The sequence below is a fragment of the Urocitellus parryii genome, chromosome 11, assembly GCF_045843805.1.
Source record: "Urocitellus parryii isolate mUroPar1 chromosome 11, mUroPar1.hap1, whole genome shotgun sequence".
Taxonomy (NCBI): domain Eukaryota; kingdom Metazoa; phylum Chordata; class Mammalia; order Rodentia; family Sciuridae; genus Urocitellus; species Urocitellus parryii.
In genome coordinates, this window is record NC_135541.1 from 4,894,340 (window position 1) to 4,919,107 (window position 24,768).

The 24,768-nt window shown below is 45.7% G+C and overlaps 2 protein-coding genes across 13 annotated transcripts in view; one reads left to right on the plus strand and one right to left on the minus strand.

Annotated features, from left to right (window-relative positions):
- Per3 (period circadian regulator 3) overlaps nt 1-24,768 on the plus strand; it is a 91,827-nt gene that overhangs the window by 35,682 nt on the left and 31,377 nt on the right. For 3 of the 12 annotated variants that reach the window (XR_003300536.2, XR_013342165.1, XR_003300539.2), the window contains exons 16-21: nt 2,973-3,203; nt 4,057-4,721; nt 6,267-6,375; nt 7,067-7,250; nt 7,903-8,053; nt 12,406-12,759. Coding sequence is in view for 6 of the 12 variants with exons in the window: in XM_077791313.1 (XP_077647439.1) it covers nt 2,973-3,203; nt 4,057-4,721; nt 6,267-6,375; nt 7,067-7,250; nt 7,903-8,053; nt 12,406-12,489 (1,424 nt within the window). In the remaining 6 variants the exon portion in view is untranslated. Of the gene's footprint in view, nt 1-2,972; nt 3,204-4,056; nt 4,722-6,266; nt 6,376-7,066; nt 7,251-7,902; nt 8,054-12,405; nt 15,329-21,087; nt 21,174-24,768 lie in introns of those variants that run through there. The other 9 variants (XM_077791313.1, XM_026386125.2, XM_026386126.2 and 6 more) reach the window with 6 other exon arrangements.
- Nucleotides 16,707-23,328, minus strand: Uts2 (urotensin 2). The gene is made up of 3 exons (XM_026385987.2): nt 21,625-23,328; nt 19,339-19,502; nt 16,707-16,993 (listed from the first exon to the last, which is right to left on the minus strand). The coding sequence occupies exons 1-3, from the start codon at nt 21,725-21,727 to the stop codon at nt 16,856-16,858; spliced, it is 405 nt and encodes a 134-aa protein (XP_026241772.2). The 5' UTR covers nt 21,728-23,328; the 3' UTR covers nt 16,707-16,855.

Here is a 24,768-nt window from a genome sequence, read left to right on the forward strand (position 1 = left end):
GCAAAGTGAGAAAGTGTTGTTTCCCAAGAGCCATTCCCACCTTAGGACCTGTAGCAGGGACCAATTAAGATGGAATAGAGATGACTAAAAATCAATCCATGTGTTTGTTTCTAGTATTGGGGATTGAACCCCAGGGCATTGTACCACTGAGCTACATCCCAGCATTTTTTTGTAGCTGGGATTACAGGCATGTGCCGCTATGCCTGGGTGCCAATCCATAAATTGAAATAAAACTTTAAAAATGCTCATATCCAAAAGAAGGGCTGGGCAAGAAAAATAAAGTAATGAAAACAGAAAAATCAACAGAAACAGAAAAATCAAATACATAATAAAATAATAGCTTTAAATCTAATTATTATCAAAATGACTTAATGGACTAAATGCCACAAGAAAGGGGCAAAGATTGTTAGAACAGATACAGAGATCAGCAGCCAACCATATCCCGCCCGCAGTGCTGTGGTCAATCTACAATTGAAACAAACTCACAAGTGCATGGGGAGTGAAGGAATGGGAAAGGCGATGCCTTTGGGCAGTAGGGGAGGAGGCCTGCGGTGCCTGTGCAGGACTGGCGCCCTGTGGTGATGCGGCAGCCAGGAACGTTCACTAAGGCAAGAGCTTCTGAAGATAGGCAGTAGAGAAACGCCTCCGTGGTCAGAGTGAGAACCTGAGCAAAGAGGTGAGCTGAACAACATGCCCGCCACCTCACCCTAGCGGATCTGCCGAGAACCTGGTGCCCGCTGACCGCGTAATGTACATGTAAGGACAGGGTGCTCACGGGCCTGTAGAGCACGTGGGGCTGAAATGTAAGTCTCAAATGTGAAAGGGTCCATGAAATATATACTGTGCTTCCTGGGGGAGGGTGAATTAAATTAAAAATCACTAATAAGATTGAAACCTGAACGTTTGGAAATTAAAGAGCATATTTCTACATAATCCTTGATTCAAAGACGAAATTACAAGGAAATTAGAAAATAATTCAAAATCCACAATAATGGAAGTATATATAGCACATCAAACCTGTGAAGTACAGCTACAGAAGAACTTATAAGACTAGGAGCTTTTGGGGGCTGGGGTTCTGGCTCAGTGGTAGAGCAGTTGCCTGGCATGTGGGAGGGCCTGGGTTCGATCCCCAGCACCACATATAAATCAATAAAATACAAGATCCATTTACAATTAAAAAATATTTTTTAAAAAAGATTAGTAGCTTTAATTGCTAATACTACAGAAGAAAGATCTCAAATCAGTGATCCAAAGTTCCACTTTACTAAAAAAAAGAGCCGAGTAAACCCACAGGAGAAGGAAGGAAGTGATAAAGATAAAAGCAGAAGTCAACAAAATAGAAAACAGGCATCAGTTGAAACAAAACTAGAAGCAGTTTCTCTGAAAAGATGAACAAAATTCATCAAGCCCTGTGCTGGCCATGGCGCCCGACTCTTCAACTTCCTAATCTTAAATCAGGTGGTGCAAATCCTCCAACGGGTGGTGTTGCTCCAGGTTCCTGGAATCTTCCAGTCTTCTGTCCCTGCAGATGATAGGCGCTCCTCAGTGTCTTGATGTGGGTTGTATTTTCCCACTGCTGCACAGGAGTGTTGATGTTTGATGGGATGCCAGGTACTATAAAGGCAGACCAGATAGTTTGTATTCCTTTGAGTAGTCTTAAGCTTTGTTATCGGAGGTAAGTTACCTGGAAACAGACTGACCCTTTAAGCTTTGCTTTCACAGTTTGGTAGGCAGGAGCAAAGCAGTGTGTGGTCCGGGCCTGATTTTGCTCTGGTGCCAGGAAGAGGTCTTTCTGAGTCCTTGTCTCCTGCCTCAGGAAGCACAAGGCTTTCTGGTCTGACTGATGGAAATGGTGCTGTTTGGGGATCTTTGGTTCCCTTTCCCTTGTGTTTCAGGAGGTCCCTTCTGCACACAACTACACTGATGAGTGTTCCCCCAAATGGACTGGGGGCTGGCTGTCGCTCTCAGGACCCTCTCTCCCTGCAACTCTTGTTGAAAACCCTGCCCCTCATCTCAGGAGGTCGGCCTCAAAGCCATGTTTCATATGGTTCGTTCATTGTCATTGTTTCAGACAGGAAGGTAAATCTGGTCCCCTGTCTGCTGAGCTGATTCAGACCAGCTAGGGCCCCCTGGTGGGAGTGACACAGGGCCAAGCCCACCTAGGCCACCGGATGCTGCCCAGCCCCAGAGGGTGTTGGGGAGTCCACCACAGTGCCCACCCCAAAATCTTTTTTTTTTTTAATTTTATTTTAGTTGCTGATGGACCTTTAATTAATTAATTAATTTTTATGTGGTGCTGAGAATCGAACCCAGTGCCTCACACATGCTAGGCAAGCGCTCTGCCACTGAGCCACAACCTCAGCCCCCAGAATCTTTTTTTGAAAGAAGTGATTTTTAGGAGTGCACACCCTGTGGGTGGCAGCTAAGATGGAGCGCTTGCAGCGTCCAAGCACATGGTGACTGTGCAGCGGAGCTCTCCACTGTGTCGTGTGGGAAGGGAGCGAGCTGCAGGCTTGTGGGCACTTGTGCATAACGAGCTGGGTGATAGTAAGGCAGTGGCTTCCTGAGGAGGACGAGTGAGAAGCAGGAGGTAGTGGGCAGACAGTGGACAGGGTGGGGAGAGCTCACTAATACCTTTATGATACTTGCTGGTTTTTTAACCACCTGAGGATATTACCTGTTTGAAAAATAAATACAAAGATTTAAAAAATGTTTTAAAGAATTCAGGGAGATAGAAAAAGCATTTATGATAAAATCAATTAAAGAAACATGAACTGATTATCATAACTCTGTAAAGTGCGTATATATTGTTTATAAGGAAAAATAAGAATTTTTGTGCTAGATTGGTGAAGTTTTTTATATTCTAGTGTTATAATAATGTGTATAAAATTGTTGAAATACTTGGAATAATAAATGAGTGAATAGAAATAATTGACAAGGACTACAATTAAATCTGTCTTGTTTCACCTCAGCAGAGGATGCTGCCCTAGGATGTGAACCCTGGACCCTAAACACCCAGCCAGCTCCTTTCACTGCAGAAGAATTCAAACATGTAGGGCTCACAACCGCCTCTCTGTCAGCCCACACACAGAGAGAAGAACAGGATTATGTGGACAGGTTCCGGAAAAAGATCCTCTCCTTGCCCTATAGCTGCTGTCTTCACCGCGAAAGCAGCAGCAAGGCCAGACGCTCCTGTGTTCAAGGTGGTTACATTAAAACACATATTCCACTTGTCCCTGAGCTGATAAAGCCATACAGGTGCCGCTGTCCCTCAGGGTTAGCTGGGATGGGCTCCAGGTCCCACCCTGGCAGGTCCCCACCTGAAAGGCACCTGAGTCCTAAGGCAGAGGGTTGCCCACACCTGCCACATTCTCATCTCTTAGTTACTGTAAAGCCTGAGACAATGTCAGTGGTTCTTTTACTGCATTGTTTAAGGAATACTGACAAAGATGGTGAGTCTGTACATATTCAGTACACATGCAGGTTTTTTTCTGATATTTTCCATCTGTGATTGGTTGACTCTATCAATGTGGACCCTGTGGATATGGAGGGCCAACTTCCAGAGAGATGGCGTGAGCTCTTGGGGTTGTGCTTGAAAGAGAGATGCTGAAGTAAATTCCCTTTTGTCAGTAATTTACTTAGGATCTTTATGAGATCTGAGCTATTGATTTTTATAAGAAACTGAAGAGATGGTAAAATAAGCTTATTTATTTTTTTAAAAAAACAAATTTGTAGTTGTTGGTGGACAGAATGCCTTTATTTTACTTGTTTCATTTTCACGTGGTGCTAAGGATCGAACCCAGTGCCTCACACGTGCTAGGCAAGTGCTCTGCCACTGAGCCACAGCCTCAACCCCAAGCTTATTTTATAGTAATAATTTTTACCCAGAATTTTGGTCATCTTTTTAGAGCTACTTTTTGCCGTCTCTGAAGTAGACATACTTAATATTGGCAAGTGTTCATTCCTTTATAATCTATTTACAATTACCTGTACATGCATTCTCTTCCTTCTTTCAGTTTAATTTTCCATAATATGCCTCCATCTTTATCCTTCCAGGAGATTTCACTTCCAAGCAGAGCAGGTTAGCAGGATGCAGAAAGGGGAAGCACAAGCGAACAAAGCCACCAGTGCCCTTGGGCAGTAGCAGCTCCAGTGACCGCTTCCGTTCCCAGGCTGGGGGACCTCTTCAGGATGTGCTGCCCTGGTGCCCTTCCACCCCGTCTTCTGCCTGCGCCTCGGGCCTGGGGTTCCCAGCTGCTGTGATGGTTCCCAGCCAGTCCTCTCACCTCCTTCCAGCTTTTCCCCTGCCAGCCTGGGCAGCTACGCCTGAATGTCCACCTAAGCCACCTGTGTCCAGTGGCCTGCAGCATCTGCCTGCTCTCCCTTCCCTGCACGTGGATACTTTGATGACCTTTTTCTTGCACGACCCCTGTATCTGTCCTCTGTGGTCACCATCATTCTCTCCATATCCATTCTTGGGAGCCACAGACTCTTCTGAAATTCCTCCCTCGGTATCAGCAATGACTCCAAACCTGGAACCACCTCCTTCAGTCAACAGCGGGAGAGTGGAGGAAAAATGGGAGATGCAAAAGGAAGAGCACCTGTTCATCAGTTCTCAGAGCAGCTCACCACTGCAGCTAGACCTACTCCATGAAGATGTGCCCGCGTCTCCTGAGCCTCCAGACGCAGTGAGAAGGGATGCTGGCCCCGAGGCCACAGACGTAAGTGATGCAGCTGTCAGCACACACCCACCGTCTGGCCTAGGCTCAACACTGATGTCCACTTAGTTGTCTCTTGTCTATGGCCAAGGCTAAGCCTTGCTCCATGTGGCCTGCAGTGGGCCTCTGACCCCATGGAATGTCCCTTGTCCTATTTTGGTCCTCATCTGACCTCGGCTAACCCTTGCTCCACAGAGCCTGCATGGGCCTCCTGACCCCATGTGGGGATCAGGACTGGTCCTCAGGTGCTTGATGAGATCTCTTTTGTAAAGGGCCATTTTTTCAAGTTTTCTTTGTGAACCAGGTTCCCTGCACCCTCTAAAATTTGATATCCAGGTTTTAAACTTAACGTGTTTATTGCCTATAAAAAGTATTTTCTTACAACTGAGGTTAGATCTGGGAAGATGGGAATAGGCCATATAATATGAATTGACATGCGTATGTGTAGGATACCAGGATTTATGCAAGAGGTAGGAGTCACCTTTTGTAATCAAAAAGCAGGCGGCTTTAGCCAGGTGCTGTGGTGTATACCTGTAATCCCAGAAGCTCAGGAGGCTGAGACAGGAAGGAGGCTGAGACTGGAGAATCACAAGTTCAAAGCCAGCCTCAGCAACAGCGAGGTGCTAAGCAACTCAATGAGACCCTGTCTCTAAATAAATTACAAAATAGGGCTGGGGATGTGGCTCAGTAGTTGAGTGCCCCTGAGTTCAATCTGAAATACCACTGACCACCCCCACCCCCACCCAAGAGAAGCAGGCAGCTTTAAATTTCATGTTTATACACATCATTTGGATCATTTTTCTTTAGCTTTTCAAATACTGTGCCTTGTTAAATTTATGTATTACCAAATTAAATTTTGGAATCTTGACATTCCTGTATTTTAGTGTAGAATCCAACAAGTGTGGATATGTACTTGTTTTTCTTTGGTCTTCCCTTCAAGGTATAATACCCTTCATTGAACGTATGTTCACAGTATGATGATCAGAATCGAGAATTTAGGCTCACCTATGGAGAGCCTGGCACCAGTGCACTGGCTAAAAATCTAAAGCAAGGCCCCGTGTCATTCTGACTGGAGTCTGGGCTAGGGAATAGGACATGGTTTAAACTGCACTGTGTCACTAGTTGGGGGTTAGCTCAGACAAGTTATTTAACCTTTCTTTGCCTTTGTTTTCTTATGAGGAAAGTAAAAAGATGGCTAGCTCAGAGCCTATTCCAAGGATCATATGACGTGTTGAGCACGTTCCTCTGGGGAACCTGGGACTTCCTTCCGCCTGCTGCTATATGCCTACAGTTTGCACAGTGCTTGGAACAAATGAAATGTTCAATATGCGTATTTACCGAACGACAGAGACAAAAGAGCACACTTGAGTGATGCTTGGAGTGCTTTAGGTGCTCCCTAAGCAGTGACACTTTCCCTGTTACACAGAGGAACTTTGACACGTCCTTAGGGACAGGCTCGTCTTCACCTCCTAGCGTGAAGCTGAAGACCTGCCCGTCATGGGATGCTTAGAATGTTAACATGTGTCTTCTCCTGTCCCTCCTCTCCAGCACTGTGTTTCAGGTGGCAGTGGCAGCAGGAGCAGTTCTGCTGCTGGTGACCTCTCCCCAGCCCCACCCCACAAGGTGTCTCCATCTGGAGCTGGTTCTGCAGCCTCAGGTAGTGGATCTGGGAAACCGCTTCTTCAGACTCTGTTGTCCAGAGGTTGCTGTGTTGAGGGCCATCTGATTGAGGCACTGGTGTAAAGATAAAGTCCCTCCACCTTTTTTTTAATAGGCTTTCTTGGAGTATATTTACATACAATAAAATTGACCAGTTTTAATTACACAAAACAAGAATTCTAACAGATTTGTACACTTGTAAACCACTTCTACAATCACCAGAACCTTTCTATCACTCTAGAAAGTTCTTCTGTGACTCTCCAGACATTTCCAGTCCTGGGTTTGCCACTTTAATTTTGCTTTTGCTCTAATTTTGCACATTGGATTAGACAGCATGCAGCTGTTCATGTTAGGCTTCTCTGAGAATGAGGCGGTTGAGATCCATCCTGGTGTGTGGGAAGTTCATGTATCCATTCGCCAGAGGAAGTTTGTTGGGTCACTTCTGCTCTGGGGCTGGGATCAGTAATGCCACTGTGAGTTCTTCCGTGGGCATATGCTTAAATTTTCCTTGGGTAAATACCTGGGAGTGGAACTGAGGCCTGTGGCAAGGGTATGGTCAGCTTGGTTAGAAACTGCCCAACTGCTTCCAGAGCAGATGTGTCCGGGTCGCCTGCTGGGTGGGTGGTGAGGAGCAGCTGGCCACCACAGACCTGGAAGTCAGTCTTTTCATCTGTTGTTGATTTTTTCAGGAAGCAGTGGTAGCTGCATCTTCTTCACTAGTACTGATTATTCTTCTGAAAGCTCTGAAAATGGGCAACAATCTCAGGATACACAGAAAACAAACGCCTTTCACAGTTTAGCTGAGGATTCCATCTGGAAAATGATAGCACAAACTCCTGAGTGTGTTCTGATGACGTATCAGGTGCCAGAGAGGTAAGAAAGCATTCTAAAAGACATTCTATGTTGTTATGGCTTCTAGTGTTATAAATATAACATAACCATAAAATTATTTTAAAATGTTTTATACATACCCTTCAGATTTATTCATTTGAAGTCAAGCAAGAAATGACTTCCTAAAGCAAGGGTTACAGTGGTTGTGCGGCACATACACAGACCCAGACTGAACAAACGTGTGTCTCATCCTGAGACAAGAAAACAGCTGAGGTTGTAGCTCAGTGGTTGAGCGCTTACCTCACATGCTTGAGGCACTGGGTTTGATCCTCAGCACCATATAAAATAAATAAATAAAAACAAAGATATTGTGTCCATCTACAACTAAAAAAAAAAAAAAGAAGGGCTCCACGTTCCAAGACAGTACACGAGGTGAGGAACTTTACACTTTAGACGCTAAAAGACAAGGAGAGCAAAGGGAAGCCCATTTCTTCCATGTGCTTCATTGAAACATCGCGCAGTTGTTTTCCATTGAGAAGAAAAGGCCTGCTACCAGCCTGGCTGGGAAATGTTCTGCACTGTTGTCCACGTGTGCATCGTGTATTAACCAGACAGTGAAAGTGTCTCACCCACCAAAGAGAACAGAACCCTGTACCTTATTCAGGACTGTGAAGATGTCGTTGTTTGTTTCCAGGGTTAAGGAAGTTGTGCTAAAAGAAGATCTAGAAAAACTGGAAAGCCTAAGACAGCAACAGCCCCAGTTTTCTCCTGGGCAGAAGGAAGAGCTAGCCAAGGTGCATCCTTGGATTCAAAGCCAGACTGTCCCTCGAGGAATGCATGTCCAAGTAAGCCCAGTCGCATAACCATCACATAGACGTGTTTTGCATTGGGAAGTGTTCTTAATGTAGGTGAGCTTTTTCATGATCCCACTGAGATTTGTAATCCTCCCAATTGACAGAGGTGCTATTAAGGTTTGTAGACGTTAAATAATAATATAAGGTTATGCAGTTCTTTGAATTTTGAACTCAGGTCTTTTTGACACTAATTTTTTTTCTTTCACCAGTTGGACTATTTGGGGGCAATAAAGATAATATTTGCTTTGATGTATGATGAGGGAGGAGAGAGGTGGAAGAGACATACATTTCACATATACATGCATGTTTGAAAAGAGTTAAAATTGTGGGCTGGAGATACAGCTCAGTTGGTAGAGTGCTTGCCTTGCATGCACAAGGCCCTGGGTTCAATCCCCAGCACCACACAAAAAAAAAAAGTTGCAGAAGATCCACACTTGAGGTGGTATTCACAGCCAGCAGGAAACTTGGTGGGGCCCACATGGGCTTTGCCATCATGAGGCCGTAGAATGTTCGTGAACAGCTTTAGCAGTGAAGACTTGATCCACCACTGTTCCTACCGGTGGTGCACCGTAGTAATGGAAGTGACCATTGCATGGTAATAAGGCCTTTCCCCAGGTCTCAACATGGGGAGGTGGAGGCATCAGGTTAGAAATTACTTTTAGAAAAGTAGTATATGAAGGCTCGTGAAGTAAGCAGGTCACTAAAATCCTCCCCTCTCACTCTTTTTAACTTAGTACTTTTTAATCTGTTAAAGTATACATGATACATGTAGCATAAAATTTACCTTCCTATTTTAAAGTGCACAGTTCAGAGGTATTGAGTACATTCATATTATACATCCTTTAGCACCATCCAGCTCCTGAACTCTTTATCTTACAAAAGTGAAACTGCTCAGAAACAAGGAACTGAGCATCTCTCCTCCTGCCTCTCCTCCCACCTCCTGGGCAGTCCTCCCGCTGTCCACCTGTGGGCCTGGCTGCAGAGTACTTCAGTACCTCGTGCAGATGCAGCACACACTCTCTTTCCGACTGGCTTATTTGTAGACACACGTGCTCTCTCTTGGTAGCTGTTGTGTGGCCTGTCTGTCCCTCCTCTCACTGTCAGCCTGTGTCCAGAGCTAACGGGACTCTCTTGTGGACAGCAAATGGTCAGATCAACGTGTTCACACCCTTTATTCCAGCCTCTGCCTTCGGAGTGGAAAGTCGGGCCCTTTACGTCTAAGGGACCGCTGGTCAGAGGCGCACGGTGCCCTCTTGCTGCTTATTGTCATTGACCCTTGTTTTTTCATTGTTGTCTTCTGTTGTATTAGGTTTATTTATTTATTTTTTGCAATGAAAATTTTAATTCCCTGCTCATTTTCTTTTGTGTATATTCTGTAATTATTTTGTTTGTGGTAACCATGAGGGTCATATTTAATATCCCAATGTTATATCACTCGAGTTTGAATTATTCCAGCTTAACTTCAATAACATTAAAAAAACAAAAAAACCTGAGCTGAGTCAGGGTGGTGCATGCCTATGATCTAGCAGCTCAGGAGGCTGAGGCAGGAGGATTGTGAGTTCAAGGTCTGCCTCAACAACTTAGCAAGGCCCTAAGCAACTTAGCAGGACCCTGTTTCTACATAAAGTACAAAAAAAGGGCTGGAGACGTGGCTCGGTGGCTAAGTGCTCCTGGGTTCAATCCCTGGTACCAAAAACCAACCAGCGAACAAAAACCACTTCTATAGAGCTCCACCTCTATCTCCTTTCAGCTACTGATGTTACAAAATTAGATTTTGTTTGTTTGGTACTAGAGATTGAATCCAGGGTGCTCTACCTCTGAGCTACATCCCCAGACCTTTGTTTGTATTTTATTTAGAAACAAGGTCCTGCTGAGTTGCATAGGACCTTGCTAAGTTGTGCGGGTGACCTTGAACTTGGCAAACCTTCTGCCTAAGCCTCCCATTGCTAGGATTATAGGTATGCACCACCGTGCCCAGCACAAAGTTAGATCTTGATATATTGTATGTCCCAAAACAAAACTAATAACTGTTTTTATTCATTAATCTCTTAAATGATGTAGAAAATAAAATATGTAATTACAAACTAAAGTTACCATAATATTAGCTTTGAGACTAGCTTTCTTTAAATGTATTAGTCTTTTAAATCATATAGAAAACAAAAAGTTACATGTCATTATTAGAATAATAGTAGCTTTTATAATTACCCCCATATTTTTCTTTACTGAGAACTTTTATTTTTTTCCTCTGGCTTTGAATTATTGTCTGTTGTCCTTTCATTTCAACCTTTAACATTTCTAATTCCTAATTTCTTCCTCACTTTTTTCCCTCCTTGTACCAGGAATTGAACCCAGGGGCACGTCTTTACCACTGAGCTACATCCCCAACTCTTTTTATTTTTTATTTTGAAACAGGGTCTTACTAAGTTGCTGAGGCTGGGCTTAAACTTGCAATCCTCTTGCCTCAGCCTCCTGAGTAGCTGGGACTACAAGCGTGTACCACCATGCCCAACTCTCCCTCTTTTTTTTTTTTTTGGTGGTGTTAAGGATCGAACCCAGGGTCTTGTGCATACAAAGCAAACACTCTACCAACTGAGCCCTCTCCCTCACTTTTGAAGGAGTTTTGCCAGATATGGGATTCTTGATTGACAGTTTGGGTTTTCTTAAAGTACTCTAGATATATTGGCTCAGTGTTCCTGGCCTCCGTAATATCTGATGGGACCTCTGCCTGTAGCCTCACCGTTGTACCTGGTGAATCCTTCCTTGCTGCCTTTGAGATGCTCTTTCTTGAACCTTAAACTGATTGTAATGGATCTCAGGGTGGGTATCTCAGGTTATCCTTCCTGGAGTTGATTGAGAGCTTCTTGGACATGTACGTTCATATCTTTCACTAAATTTGGAAAGTTCTCAGCCGTTTTCCTTCACACCCCCCTGTCCTGCTCCGTGCTTGCTTCTCTCTTGATGGTCCCACGGGCACTTCAGGCCCTGTTCACTTCCCTTCTGTCTTTCCTTTCTGTTCCTCAGCTTGACAGTTCGACTGTCTTCACATTCTTAGTTCCTTCTTCTGCCTTCCATGTCTGCCTTTGAGTCCCTCTAGGGAATTTTTCATTTGTTTTGTCTTTCTCAGGTACAGAGTTTCTTTTTGATTTTATTTTATGTTTTCTTTTTTTAAAACTATTTTTGGTTGTAGATGGACACCTACCTTTATTTTGTTTGTTTATTTTTATGTGGTGCTGAGGGTGGAACCCAGTGCTCTACCGCTGAGCCCCAGCCCCTCATTACATATTTCCTATTGCTTTATTGATATTTCTGTTTTGTTCATACATTGTCTTGGTTTCTTCCATGTCTTCCTTGAGTTCTTGAAGCATCTCTGAGATGGTTGCTGTGAAGCCCTTGTCTAGTAAGCCAGCCATCTGCTCCTCCTCGGGAGCCCTTGCTCTCGGCTCCTTCTTCCTGAGTGGGCAGTGCTTTCCTGTCTTTGGGCCTGCAGCGGTGGTTGAACTAGACCTTGGGACCTGGTTGTTTGGTAGACTCCTGCTCCGTCCCTGGAGCTTGCTGCTTTTGGCTTTTCTCACTGGTTGTCATGACCATATCTGCTGGAGGGCAGCAGGAGGCACAGACCTCAGGACTTCCCAGACCGTTGTTAGGTCTGCACTTCTCCCCAGATGTGCATGGAGACTCTCCAATTCCCCACATAAGTGGTTGCATTTGAATGTCCTAGACTTTAAATTTCTGCCTCCCAAAGTGGGGGGAGGGGTAGGAGTGGGTAGAAAAAAAAGAAAAGGGCATTGGCCCTTTAAATTCCTTGAGAGTTGCTTCAGCTGGTGGGGCAGGAGCTTGCAACAGTAGAGGGGAAGGTGTCTTGATGGCTGCCCACCTGAGTGTCTACACCACCAAGACTAGCAGCAGCCAGCAGCCAGAGCACAGGTCCCAGTTGTCGGAGGATGGAGTCCTTATTGTCCACTCTGATTCCCATGAGCTGCATGCACGCTGCTCCAGAAATACATGCATGTCCACTGGGTAGCCCGTGCTCTTGTTGCAGCTGAATTTGACTGAAACCAACCACAGTTTACCATTGAGACCTTCCCCTGGAAGTTGTAGCCTTCAAATAGACTCCCCCTGGAAGAGTACGTGAAGAATGAGCTTCCAAAGAATTTAAGCTAACGTATCTAAACAGTTTCTGTCATTTACATTCTTATAATTACAAAAATGGACCATATTAGGTACTTTCGGACATGAATAAGTTGAGGAGTTAGAAATGATGTTGTTGGCCAGCCCTGTGCTGATTCTAAACCCTCGGAGGGCACAGACGTTGCGTAACAGGCCTGCCTGTGTTCTCTTTTGAGAGCTGCGCCACCTGTGAAGACAGAGGTTCAGCTGGTGACACCGCAGAGGCCCCTGGGCCGCATCCAGGAGAAGACAGCAGCTGAGCCACCATGAGGATGTCCTTGCACCAGCTTTCCAGGGCACATGTGACAGACCTCCCTATGTGTCTCTAAAGCTCGACTCACAAGTGATCACGAAGTCATCATCAACATAAGACTTCCCACCGTGCTTTTTTAACAGACGTCATTTTTCTGAAGCAGAAGCAGCATTGTATATCGAATCTTCTCTTTGTTCCTGATGTGTTAAAACTGCCAATTAGACTCCTTTTCTAGTTTAGCTGCCTTCTTCTAGAGAGATTGGATTGCCTTTAAGAGGTAGGTGTATGGTAAAATTTTATTTCAAATATCACCCAAAATAAATTATGATTAGAAGTACAGCTAAAATGAGCCCACAGCTGAGCCTCTCTGGTCTGTCTGTTGCTACCTGAGTCGTTCTCCCTGGTGGAGTGCGAGGAGCAGCACACCCCTGGGCGTGTGCCTCCGTGATGGTCTCCGCAGCGTGGTGCTCCCCTGTGACTCAGAGAGGACATCCCAGTTTCCTGCCACCCATTAAAGTCTATTGTCCACTAGTAAATCAGGAAATAACTATTTTTAAGGCTGGATTTTTACTTTCATTCTTACAAATGCATTTTTACTTTTTTTTTTTTTATAACCTGTCACTAAAAGGCTTTTCTAAAAAGAATCCGTCAATTTATTAAGGGGCTTATTCTTTGGAGAACTTTTAGCAATTATAAATGTAGTTAAAACAAAAGAGCTGTTTACTCAACCAATAGTGTTTTTCTTTTTAAGATTTTTTGATTTTAAAATAATGATTGTAAAAAGTGGACAAAAGTTCTATAAGTTAATATTATTCTTATTGCATATGTGTTTAACCATTAACTTTTGCTTTCCACTGAATTTACACAAAGATGGCTTTCTGTGCTGAGCAGAGGTCTGATTGGCACTGCCTTTTGTTTGCCCTTGAACAGGGTAAGTGTTCTGATACCCAGTGAGAAACCCCTGGGGAGCTCGGCGACCCCAGCCTCCCCAGCCCTCAGGGACTGCAGTCCTCAGGAGTCATTGATTTCTGTGTCACTTGCCGAAGAGTCTCAAGAAGTGAGTGTTGACTTGACAGATTGGCTCACTCCGGTGCTCTTTATAGAGAAGTCATGGTTCCTTCTCAGACTTAGAATGATATGCGTGATCCACACCCATGCAGCTCAGAAAAGGAAATAGAAGATGAAGGTCACAGTGACCTTGTATTTTTATATAACTTACAACAAACTTATTTTTCTTTTCTTTGTTTTGTTTTTTGTTTGTTTTAGGAAAAGACTTCTTTCTCCTTTGAAGTTTCATAACTTTTTCTAAATGCATCCTCATAATGATTAGGCAAATTGACCTTTTTGTTTGTGGAATAGATGGACCCTGATTCTCCAATCCTGTAGCTCAGATTTTCTCCCAAAGTAGTGGGTTCTGGATTCAGTCGTCAGGTATCAAAAATCAGTTCCAAATGCTGCCTTTGACATTTCTTGAAATTTTCTAGTATCAAGCATTCGCATACAAATATTGCTGTTTTATGAAGAGAGAACACTCATATTCTATTCCATCTTGATAGTTAAATGATTTCTGAGGTCTTTGTGTGTTGATCCAGTTGTTCTGGTATTTTTTTCCCCTTGGTAAAAAAATCAGATTAAAAAATTAGCCTGTCCACTGACAACTTTCTAGAGTAATGAAGTTCTTAGTTTGTGTAGTCAAAGTTGGCATTTGGACCTATCAGGGTCATTCTGCCTTTATGTGTGCGTACTTTAAACTCTGTGTTCTGTGCCAATGCAAGGCTTCTTTGTGCTGTTTTGGATGTTCGCTTGTTAGAATCACCTGTTTCTCTCCTTCGTACACATTCTGTGTAGTCACATGATGCTAGGCTGGATCTGACGTGGTGCTGTTGAGGACAGGTCTGTAGGAGCACTCTCAGGCCTCTTCTCTTGATAAGAAGATTGTTCAGTGCATGTAGAGGTTGTCACACCGCGAGATGCAAGGGGATTCACGGTGGCCTCTGCTCCCCCCCAGGGGTCTGGTCTCACCCAGTTGAAGCTTGGTTGTTCAAGTTTATTATCAGCTTTTTGTATTAATGACTGTAGGAACTGGTGATAAAAGTGTATTTTATAGGCTTCCATGTTTACATAAATACTACCCAAAAAGCTTTATTTTCTTGGGTCAGAGGCCAAAATTTATGAAAAACAAAATGCTGTACAAAGGGAATAGTTTTGCAATTACACAAAACTTCATTATTCATAAAGTAAATTTAATCCAACTTGAAATTTTGTTTCAACTGAATTTATAATTATGTGATTTACTGGTTTTTAATGGCTATTAATATTTTATTTGGGTATCTTTTTTAAGTAAAATAATAAACTATACATGTGAAACCTGTGGGTCCCTAGCAGTGCTATGTGGCAAGCCCTGGTCTCAAGTGGGTTTTGCGTCATGAGAGGCGCTTCTCCTGGAGGCACTGGGTTGCCATTGCAGCGCATGTGGGCTAGTGGTGACAGGCGTGGCTCAGTCCCTTTCCCCAGCACATTGGCTCATTTAATCCTTGCTCCAGCATTGTGAAGAATTTATTGGGTTCCGTGTGTGTGTGTGTGTGTGTGTGTAGTAATTTTCATGCCACTTTAATGAAACCCAGTTAGCATATTACTCTTTCATATTCCACAGGGTGAACCTGTGTTTTACAAAGACTGTAACTTGGGCTGGGGATGTGGCTCAAGCGGTAGCGCGCTCGCCTGGCATGCGTGCGGCCCGGGTTCGATCCTCAGCACCACATACAAACAAAGATGTTGTGTCCGCTGAAAACTAAAAAATAAATGTTAAAAAATTATTCTCTCTCTCTCTCTCTCTCTCTCTCTCTCTCTCTTAAAAAATTAAAAAAAAAAAAAACAAAGACTGTAACTTAGCAGCAATAAAATCTAGAAATTAAAATATGGAACAAGAGCCTGAAGTCAACAGGTCTTTTAATAATACCCTTTTTGAATCCCTGCCACCTCTCTGTGGCAACAGTGACCACAGCAGGAAGGAAAGGGCCTTAGTGTGGGTCAACAGCTCCTGGTCTCAGCTTCCCCGGAATAAGCCTTGTCGTCCCTGTTATGGAAGACACTGTGGCAAGGGAGCAGATAGCCTGGTGGAGGACACAGCTGGTACGTGAAGCGAGTTAGGGTCTGAATTTCATGATCTGACTGGGAGCTGTAGGAATAATCTCCCGATATTACCATGAGTGAGGGATTTTGGAATCACTACAAGGGAATTCTTCCGTGAGGCTCTTTCTGGTGTCATGGTGCGAGCTGGCATGAGCTCCCTCAGCTCTCAGAGGCCCCGCGTGTCCCATGGCTGTGCCTGGTGTGGGCATGCATCTGAGATCAAGTACCCTCTCCTCACTAACATCCTTCTCTGCAGATGTTCTTTTTTTTTTAATACCTTTATTTTATTTCTTTATTTTTATGTGGTGCTGAGGATTGAACCCAAGGCCTCGCATGTGCTAGGCAAGCGCTCTACCGCTGAGCCACAACCCCAGCCCTCCCTACAGATGTTCTTGATGTCTTAAACCAGGAGAGCTTTATCCAGCTGCACTCTAAGAGATTTGTGATGGCTGCTGATAAGTGCACATCACCTGCTTCCAAGTGCCTGGTGCAGCCTGTGCTGCGAGGGAGGGGGATGGACAGCCCCTGTGGTCCCCTCTGGACAGTCTGCAGAGCCCTTGGTGCTCACCCTAGTCATTCTGACCACATCACTGTGGAGGTGCTGGTGACGTGGAGTAGATTTACACACGTGTGGTTTCTAAAGATTAGTAAACAGGGCTCTTTCTTCTGTTCTGCAATCTTAAATCCTGCCATAGCCTTTTCTCTCAATAAGAAACTAAGGTATTTCCCCGAGAATACATGAACTGTGGTTCTAGAGCTCCGAGGAGCGCAGTTCCAGCAGGTGTCTGTGTGAATGTCTTGGCTGTTCGGGGAGCAGCGAGGCCAAGCCCAGGAACCTCCTGGTGGGAGCCCATCCTGGGTTCTGCCTGGAGGTGTCACTCACTCTAGAGACCAGCCGTTTACGTGGTCATTTTTAAGGGTGAGAGGACACCAGCTGCTGTTTAAATGGTCTGTAGTTGAATGATTTTGATGAAATTTCACCTTTATGGATTTTTCTTCTTAGTATTTGTTTCTATTTATTTATTATCTTTACTTTAAATTTCCAAGAAATTAGGACTAAATTGAAGGTAAGAAAAATGACAGATTCCAGGACATGCTTACAAGTGAACTAGCCACTCGTGATCTTGTGGACTAGAGCGTGTTTCCCAAGGGTGAACTGGGTGGTGGCCTCGTTTTTCTTCAGTGCTTCTGGTCAGGTGTCCTGTGTCCGACTGTCCACACTGAGCCGGGTCCCTCTCGCCTCAGACGCAGTACTTCCAGAAACACTCCAGGGGGGGCCCGTGCTGCTTGTGCTGTTTCCTGGGTCTGGCCAAGAGCTGACTCAGAAAAACGTTAGGACCCTCTTCAGGGAAAGCCTGAAACCAGAACAATCCAGAACAGCGTCAACCCTCAGTGCAAGAGGAAGGAGCCTTGGCCGAGCCCCCTGGATTCTGGCCTCCCTCCGGCTCCTCGTCCCAGGCCTCCAGTCTCCCCTCCTGTGGTTGCTGTGAAGTTTTCTAAGCCCTTGTTGGCCTAGTCCTGTGTAAGTTCTCTCTTAGTGACATGTTCTGCACATATATTGTTCTCTGTGTATCAAATCCTGGTCGTAAAATTTTCTCTTTATTCTGTTTTTTTTTTCCCTAGAATTTAACAAACACAGCTACTTATCACCTGTGTGGTTTTAATCGTGAATCATAACCCTGTTCAGGAGAACGTGAACATGGGAATGGTGACTTGTAATTAGCCACATATAGAAGCCAGGGCGTCCCCTTCTGGGTAGCTTCTCCCTCTGGGACTGCAGGTGGTATGTGGTGTGTGCTGTCTGCAGGATCTAATGTGTCCACCTTGTACTTTTGCTGGAATGTTAAGGGGCATTATAGCCAAAGAGGTGCCTCTGGTCAGAATGGGAAGTGGTTGGTTAGTGTTAAATGAGGCTCTTGAGCTAGTGACCTTCTGGGGGCCTTCAGACGCTGCGGTACATGCACTGCCAGGAAGGGAGAGTGGGAACCCTGGGCAGCCGAGGCCAGGCGCAGGAGGCGCACTCAGGAGACCCCTCAGCAACATCAAGAGCTTTCTGGGGTTGATGATGATTGCGTAGACTTTTCTTCTAGCTTGTCAGGTCCTCTGCGCGCTGTGCACCATTTCTAACCAAGGGTTTTGCCATCCTCGTTCCCTATTCCAGCCCTCTCCACCAAAGCGACTTTCTCGAGACTGCTCTCTGCTCCGTCCTGCACCCCACAACTGTGGACACAGCATTCCTCCCTTGAGATGGAGGTGCCGAGCTCCCAGGGCTGTCAGGTGTGGGGGGGGAGCTCATTGAGGTAGGGGGATGACTCGTGGGTTTTATTTTATTTTGAGGGGGTATCAGGGATTGAACTAAGGGCCCTCAACCACTGAGCCATACCCCCAGCCCTATTTTGTACTTTATTTAGAGACAGGGTCTCACTGAGTTGCTTAGCTCCTCGCCGTTGCTGAGGCTGGCTTTGAACTGGCGATCCTCCTGCCTCAGCTTCCTAAGCCGCTGGGATTTACAGGCGTGTGCCACTACACGCTGCTGACTTGGCGGTTCTTGCAAGCTCCCAGGTGATGCAGTGCTTCTGGCGGGAGTCAAGAAGACGGTACCGTCTTCTTGACTGTACAGTGACCAGCACACTTGAGAGCAAGGACCTTGTCTGGTTTTCTTATTTGTTTAGTTGGTTGGTTTTTGTTGTTGTTTTTGTTTTGCTTTAAATTCTTACAACTTATTTAACTTACCCTAAACAGACACTGGTGAGTCCTTGTCACATTCAGATTTTTTTATGAATAATGGTTTGGACAAGTTAATGCTTCTACAACACTGGCCAATTACTTTAAGGTGCAATTTTTACAAGAACACTAGCAGTTCCTGAACACTAGTTCCTTCTAGTCCTGTGAAATCAGGACTAGAAGTCTCCCCTTTCATTCCTACCTCTTGTAAGCAGAGATACTTACCTTTTTCGGATGGCTTCTTGGGTTGGAAATGTTCATAGTAGGATCTGGAAAACAGTTTTGAAACCAGTTCATCAGATCTGCTGTGCCTAGTGTGTGCTTACTTTAGAACACATAAAATAGTGTATGATGAGTCACATCTCCTCCCAATCCCTCATGCTGCAGCAGGGTTCACTTTTGAATACAGAGAGGGGTCCTTACCTCTGGGGTTCACAGAGGCCTTGCAAAAATGCTTAACAGTTCAATATTTGATTTTTTTAAAAATTAATAAAAGCTGAACTACCATCTGCTAAATAACGCAGTGAAAGGCTCCATCTTGTTTCTGGAATGTCCTGAGCATGGCGTCCGTGCTGGGGGAGACACTAGCCATGGACAGGAGTCAGAGCTGGCGTTTGTTCTCTGAGCATTTCACTTGCATTTTTTCACTGACTTTTCAAAACACCTCCAGAGGTGGGTGTTTGTCATTTCTGTTTACTGATGAAGAGCTGGGTTACAAAAAGATTCAAACCCTGGGAAACCAGGATTTAAAATTGCACTCGTTGGAAACAAAATCACCACTGCCCCCCACCCCCCATCCACACAGAAAGAGAGGCTCAGGGTGCCTTGCACCCCTGGAGCTGGGTGGTGAGGACCGCAGGTTGCAGTGGGAGTCCGGGCCAAGAGGGGAGAGCGCTGGGTCACTAGTTTTGCTGTTCCATCTGGTGCGCCTTTATGCTCCCGCACAGGGTTTCCCCTCGTCTGAGGACAGAGGGTGAATTCAGTAGCCATGAAACCAAGCCCTCTGTAAGCAGGGACTCAGCTGACCTGCTTCCCAGAGCCCGTCGCCTCTCTCCGCACCCAGCAGCCCGTCGCCTCTGCCCGCACCCAGCACCTCTGGCAGCAGCTTTAGGATAGAGGCTCTTTCCAGCTCCTCCAGGGCCAGCCTCGCGTCGTCTTCAGGTGCTGCAGAGTGAGATCGAGACCAGTGACTCGCTCCGGCCTTCAGCTCATCATTTCTGCTCCCTGTTGTGTTGGGGGAGTACCAGCAACAGGGAGAGGAATACTAGAAAAACTTCAGATGCAAAGTTCGTGATCTGGGACTGATGGTGTTTTATTTATTTGCAGTACTGGATATTGAACACAGGGTGCTCTACCACTGATCCACATCCCCAGCCCTTTTATTTTTTATTTTGAGGCAAGGTCTCACTGATTTGCACAGGGCCTCACTGAGTTACTAAGGCTGACCTCAAACTTGGGATTCTCCTGCCTCGGCCTCCTACGTGGCTGGAATGGCAGGCATGCGCCACTGCACCCGGCACTAGTGATATTTTAACAAGTGAAAGTCTCACTGTCCATTTGCATGCCAGCAGGACAGAGGTCAGGAGATGTGGATCTCATATGTCACCTCTTCACTGCATACGTGACTCACCTCACCATCCAGGAGGGAGAGCCCTGAGCAGGAGGGAGAGCAGAGCCGGGGCCCTCAGCACCCTGTAGCTCAGAGAGTCTGAGGGACCCTCCTTCCCTACTTGTCCCCTGCAGCTGACTGCCTTTTCTTTAGATATCTGGGTGGTGCCATTGGAACGAGAGGAAAAGAGATGGTTTTTGCTCTTTCCATAAAGGGAGGGCAGTGGCAGCACCTCTCACTGTCCTCCAGGTGGAGATACAACTATTACTATCCTGGAAAAGAATTAGCTTCAAGAACACTTGTAAGGCGCTTGATTGGTGTGAATCAATTTAAGGTGCTTTTCCAGCATGAAACGTGGCCAGTGGGCTGGCCCTGCACTGTGCAGTCATCACCAAAGCTCTGAGGGTGCTTGTATTGGATCCGAGTCATGGACTACGCTGCCGCGCAGGGGCACAGGCTGCGGGAGTGGGCGGAAGCCACACATGGCCGCAGCCTGACAGCGGAGCTAAGACCTTGTCTGCAAGACGGCACACAAACCCTCCGTCCGAAAGGCGTCCGGGCATGTTCTCAGCATTTCTAATACCAACGAAACCTGTAAAGTCTGATCATGGACAGGTGCTTATGGCTTGAAAGGTCCTTTACGAAGGAGCAAAGATTTGACAAAAATTCCACGGTAAGCTTCTGCCTGCCTGGAATCTGGGAGAGGTGCTGCCCTCATTTCATCTGATTTTGTTTCTAATTATTATCTGAGTGTTTAAAATACATTAGTATCTGAATATTCATTTGATTTCTTCTTACAGTGCTTATCAAAGTCTCTTTTTAAATAATAGAGATTTGGTTAGTGCCTGGTTTTGACCAACAAGGTGACTGCCAGTTAGGAGCTCAGTGACCCAGAAGTGACTGATGATGTATGAATGACTAGCAACACTTGAAAATCATGAGAAAGCTGTTTGGAGAAACTTTTAGAGGCTAGAAATTATAAAATCAATTGCTTAGAAGAGTTTTTTTTTTTTCTTTATTTAAAAAAAATGTCTAAAAGTACTCAAAGATAAAATCCAGTGAAAAATTTTTTTAATGGAACTTACCTCGGCCTTCTCACTTCTTAAACTAATGTACCTCACTGGTTGTATTTTCTTAAAGCTCAACTTGGACTTTTATGAAATGAGCACGTATCAAAAGGAAAAGATAAATGCACTTGGAAGACTGTGACATCCCTGCCCTGCTTGCCGCTTTCCTGATCTTTAATAAGCCCGTTTGTCTCAACCACACATCAGGTGATTACTTTTTATTATAGAAGGGGAGAGAGCATTACTGATCCGTAACTAGAACAGCTGATTCTACACTCAACCCAGTTTATTTTAAAATTAAAAGTAATGATGTTTTAAATTCAGTGCAATTTCTTTAAATGGGAAAAAATATTGACCAAAGCAAAATTTTGAATTCGAGAGGTGATATGAAGCCAGCAGTGCTACTTTTCTGTGTTTACGTTTTAGAAAGGGAAAGCTGCGTCCACTACTAAATCTAAATTGTGCTGCAAGGGCGCCCGGTGTTCTTGGGAAAGCTGGAACTATCCATGTAACCAGCTCCTCCAAGCAGGAATCCCACCCTCACCTCCAGCATGGCCCCGAAGGCCAGTGGAGATCCTTCAGAAAGACTAGCACAAAAGATGCATCTTACCTGGGAGCTGGAGAGACATGTCCCTGGAGTCAGTGACAGGAAGAGATACGAGAGGATTTAAGAATCCTATAAAGAGCAAGCAGCAGGAGGCCAGCTGGTACATGATTGTGGAGAGGCAAAGTCCCCCTGGCTCTGTCCTGGAGTGCTGTCAGCTTGCTCCTCCTCAGTCCGTGGTCACCAATTATATATATCATCCCATGACCTCATTCAGAAAAATGTAAATGTATTGGCTCTGGAGGCTAAAAGGCAATCACTTTGCATTGATGTAATTTTTCAAAGTAACAATTCATAGACAATAAATTTATTGTCTCGTTGCCTAGTGTGCAAAGTAGGTGATATAAAGAACAAATCTGGCAAAAGGAGTCACTTGGCAGTAAATCTTGAGTTAGAGAAAGGGTCAGAAGTGAGTTGATGTGGCCAAGGTAGGAGACACGGATTTATGAGTCTTAACAGAAGTAACACAGAGTGTGACATGAAATATGTTGGTTCCCTTTAGTTTTAATCTTGTGAGTGAGTTGATGAGTTGCCGTGTGGTGCTGGGGCTGCCGTGCCTGGACAAGCACAACCTCTGGACAGACTTACAACCAGTTCTTTAAAACAGTGAAGATAACTTAAAATATACAGCAGACATAGCTCAGGACTCCATTTCGGGGCCTGCAAGCATGGAGACGTCAGGGAGAGGGAAGAACATTCCGCAAAGCTGGACGGTATCCGTCCAGCAGGGCTAAAGGACCCCAAGACCCTGCTGGTAAATATCTCCAGAACTTGACCTGCTCACCATGGCACCTGGCCCTCTAGGTCCAAGCCTGGGCAGCTGCCGTGGTGTCCCCAGGAGCGCTGCCCGAGCCCCACCTCAGCAAAGCAAAGTGATGCCATAGCGCGGACATCCATTCTTTGCTCAAAACCCTCTTTTGACTTAAAAGTCAAGACTATTATTAGGGAAAAAAATACACAGATAACCTTTGCAGCCTCAGATCAGGCAGGTATTTATAGGGACATCAGCTACACAAGAAGAAACCAGAGACGGAGTTGCACGCTCATGGGTGACTCGTTCAAACAATGGGTGGCACGCTTGAGGAAGCTAACTAGATTCTTTTTTATAGCATTACTTCTTTTATTTATTTATTTATTTTAGTTGTCAGTGGACTTTATTTATATGTGGTGCTGAGGATCGAACCCAGGTCCTCACACATGCTAGGCAAGCGCCCTACCACTGAGCCCCAGCCCAGCCTGCTAACTAGATTTTTAAGCGATCTCATCATGCCCAGAACATTCTGAAATGTTATTGTAAAATTAAGCACCCTACCTGTGCAACCCAAAAATGCCTCTCCACTTCGTTCAAGTGGAATGAAACATGGGCTCCCACAGACCTCAGCACCCTGATGGCAAAAGCAGCTCTGTTCATAACAGTGAAAAACCAGAGGCACCTGGTGTCCTTCCCTGTGCACTAAGAGAAGCCACTCTGGAACACAAAGGAAATGAATCTTGGAAACTACACACTGAGCAAAATAAGCCAGACCTGCAGAGACTGTCACATGGTCCTGTGCAAATGAAATCTAGAACAGGCAGAACTGGCCACAGCAACAAAGTGGCCTGGGCCTGGGGTGGGAGGCAGAGGGGGTACCTGGGGAAACAAGGGAAGTTTGGATCACAAGAATGTTCCCCATGACAGTTAAGGCTGCAGCTGCGTGGGCACGAGCTTCAGTCGACACTCATCAACCTGTACACATAAGACAGGTGCATTTTGCTGCATGTGAATGATACTTGAATAAAGCTGGTTTTTAAAAACCTCCACTAACTCCTGATTTTATTTTGACCGAATTCTGCTCTCCCTCTTGCACACTCCATTCCACCACCATTTTCCACCGTTCACTGCTTCCTGAAAACATCTCTGCCTCAGGTCCTTCTGCCTGGATTGCTCTTCCCCAGGAGTGCACAGCTCTTCTCTCGCCTCCCGCAGGTGTCTTCTAAAATATCACCCTCTACAGGGGACCTTCCCGCCGCCTGGCCCCCGCGTGCTGAGCACCCTGCCTCTCCATCTTTTCCCCTGCACTGAGCTCCTCAGTACTTAGTATACATGTGGCACTCAGTGCCTGTCAGGCCGCAGTGTGCGCCCGCCATGTGCCGTCCCTGCTCAGGAAAAAGCAGTGACCCCAAGGAAAGGATTTCTACCCAGAGGGACCGACAACAAAACAGAGGTCCAACCGCGGTGACTTTATTGGCATGAAGAAAAGCGGAGCCCGCAGGCCCTGGGCCGGTGTCGGGGTGGTGTGCTTTCCAGGAAGGAGGCCTTGAGCGGGGGCATTTGGGCAGAAACCCAAATTTATGCAGGATAGTGACACGTTCAAGGTTCGTGAATTAAGTTAAGGGTCCAGCCCAGGGGCTGTAAGAAGAGCCCACCCAGCAGGAGCAAGGGAGAAGTGGGCTATGGCCGGGCTCTTGACCCTGGCTCAGCTGGGAAACCAGCCTTGAGATCTCGGGCAGGGGCGACCTCTTCAGGGGTCCTTCCTGGCTTACATCTCACCAACTAGGTCAGCGTCTCCCACATGCCACCAGAGCTGGGACACAGCTGTGGACAAAGGACAGGGAGCTGGCCTCGAGAGCCTGACCTCCAAATCGGGGCCGAGAAAAACCTGGAAAGAACAGGCCAGCATCCACCCAAGGGAGCGTGGCGTGGCAGGAGCCGGCAGTCCATGGGCCTCTGGCCTCCGCCTTCAATGCCTGCCTCCCACCCTCGCTGGGGATTGAACCCAGGGCCTGTGCAGGCGAGGTGAGCGCTCTATCAACGAGCTACGACCCCAGCTCTCCCCCAGGGTTTCTTGCTTCCACATCTCTCCATTCACGTGTTATCTCATTTTTCTTTTAGCAAAAACATTTTTTCTTTTCTGTGTATATTTGGCCAAACATAACCTCTCCACTGCCAAAATTTCTCTTTGTTCAGTTTCAGTGACCAGTTCAGACACAATTATGTCCTTAAATCCAATTTTCAAGTTCCTAGGAGAGGGTCTTTGCAGGGGGTTATATGGACAATTGTAAAAGAAAGAGCTGCCACCCCAAAGGAGGGTAGTCCCAGAGGACACCCTAAGTAGAGTACAGTATGGCAGGAGACTGAACATGTTTGTACAGTGGGACTGCTTTCAGAAA

Coding starts and splice junctions, on each gene's coding strand:
- Uts2 (XM_026385987.2), bottom strand. CDS start 21,727: ATGTACCAGCTGGCCTCCTGCTGCTTGCTCTTTATAGGATTCTTAAAT. Junction 19,503..21,624: donor CATGTCTCTCCAGCTCCCAG/GTAAGATGCATC, acceptor CTCACTCTGCAG/CACCTGAAGACGACGCGAGG. Junction 16,994..19,338: donor TGAGTCCCTGCTTACAGAGG/GCTTGGTTTCAT, acceptor GAGGGTTGACGC/TGTTCTGGATTGTTCTGGTT.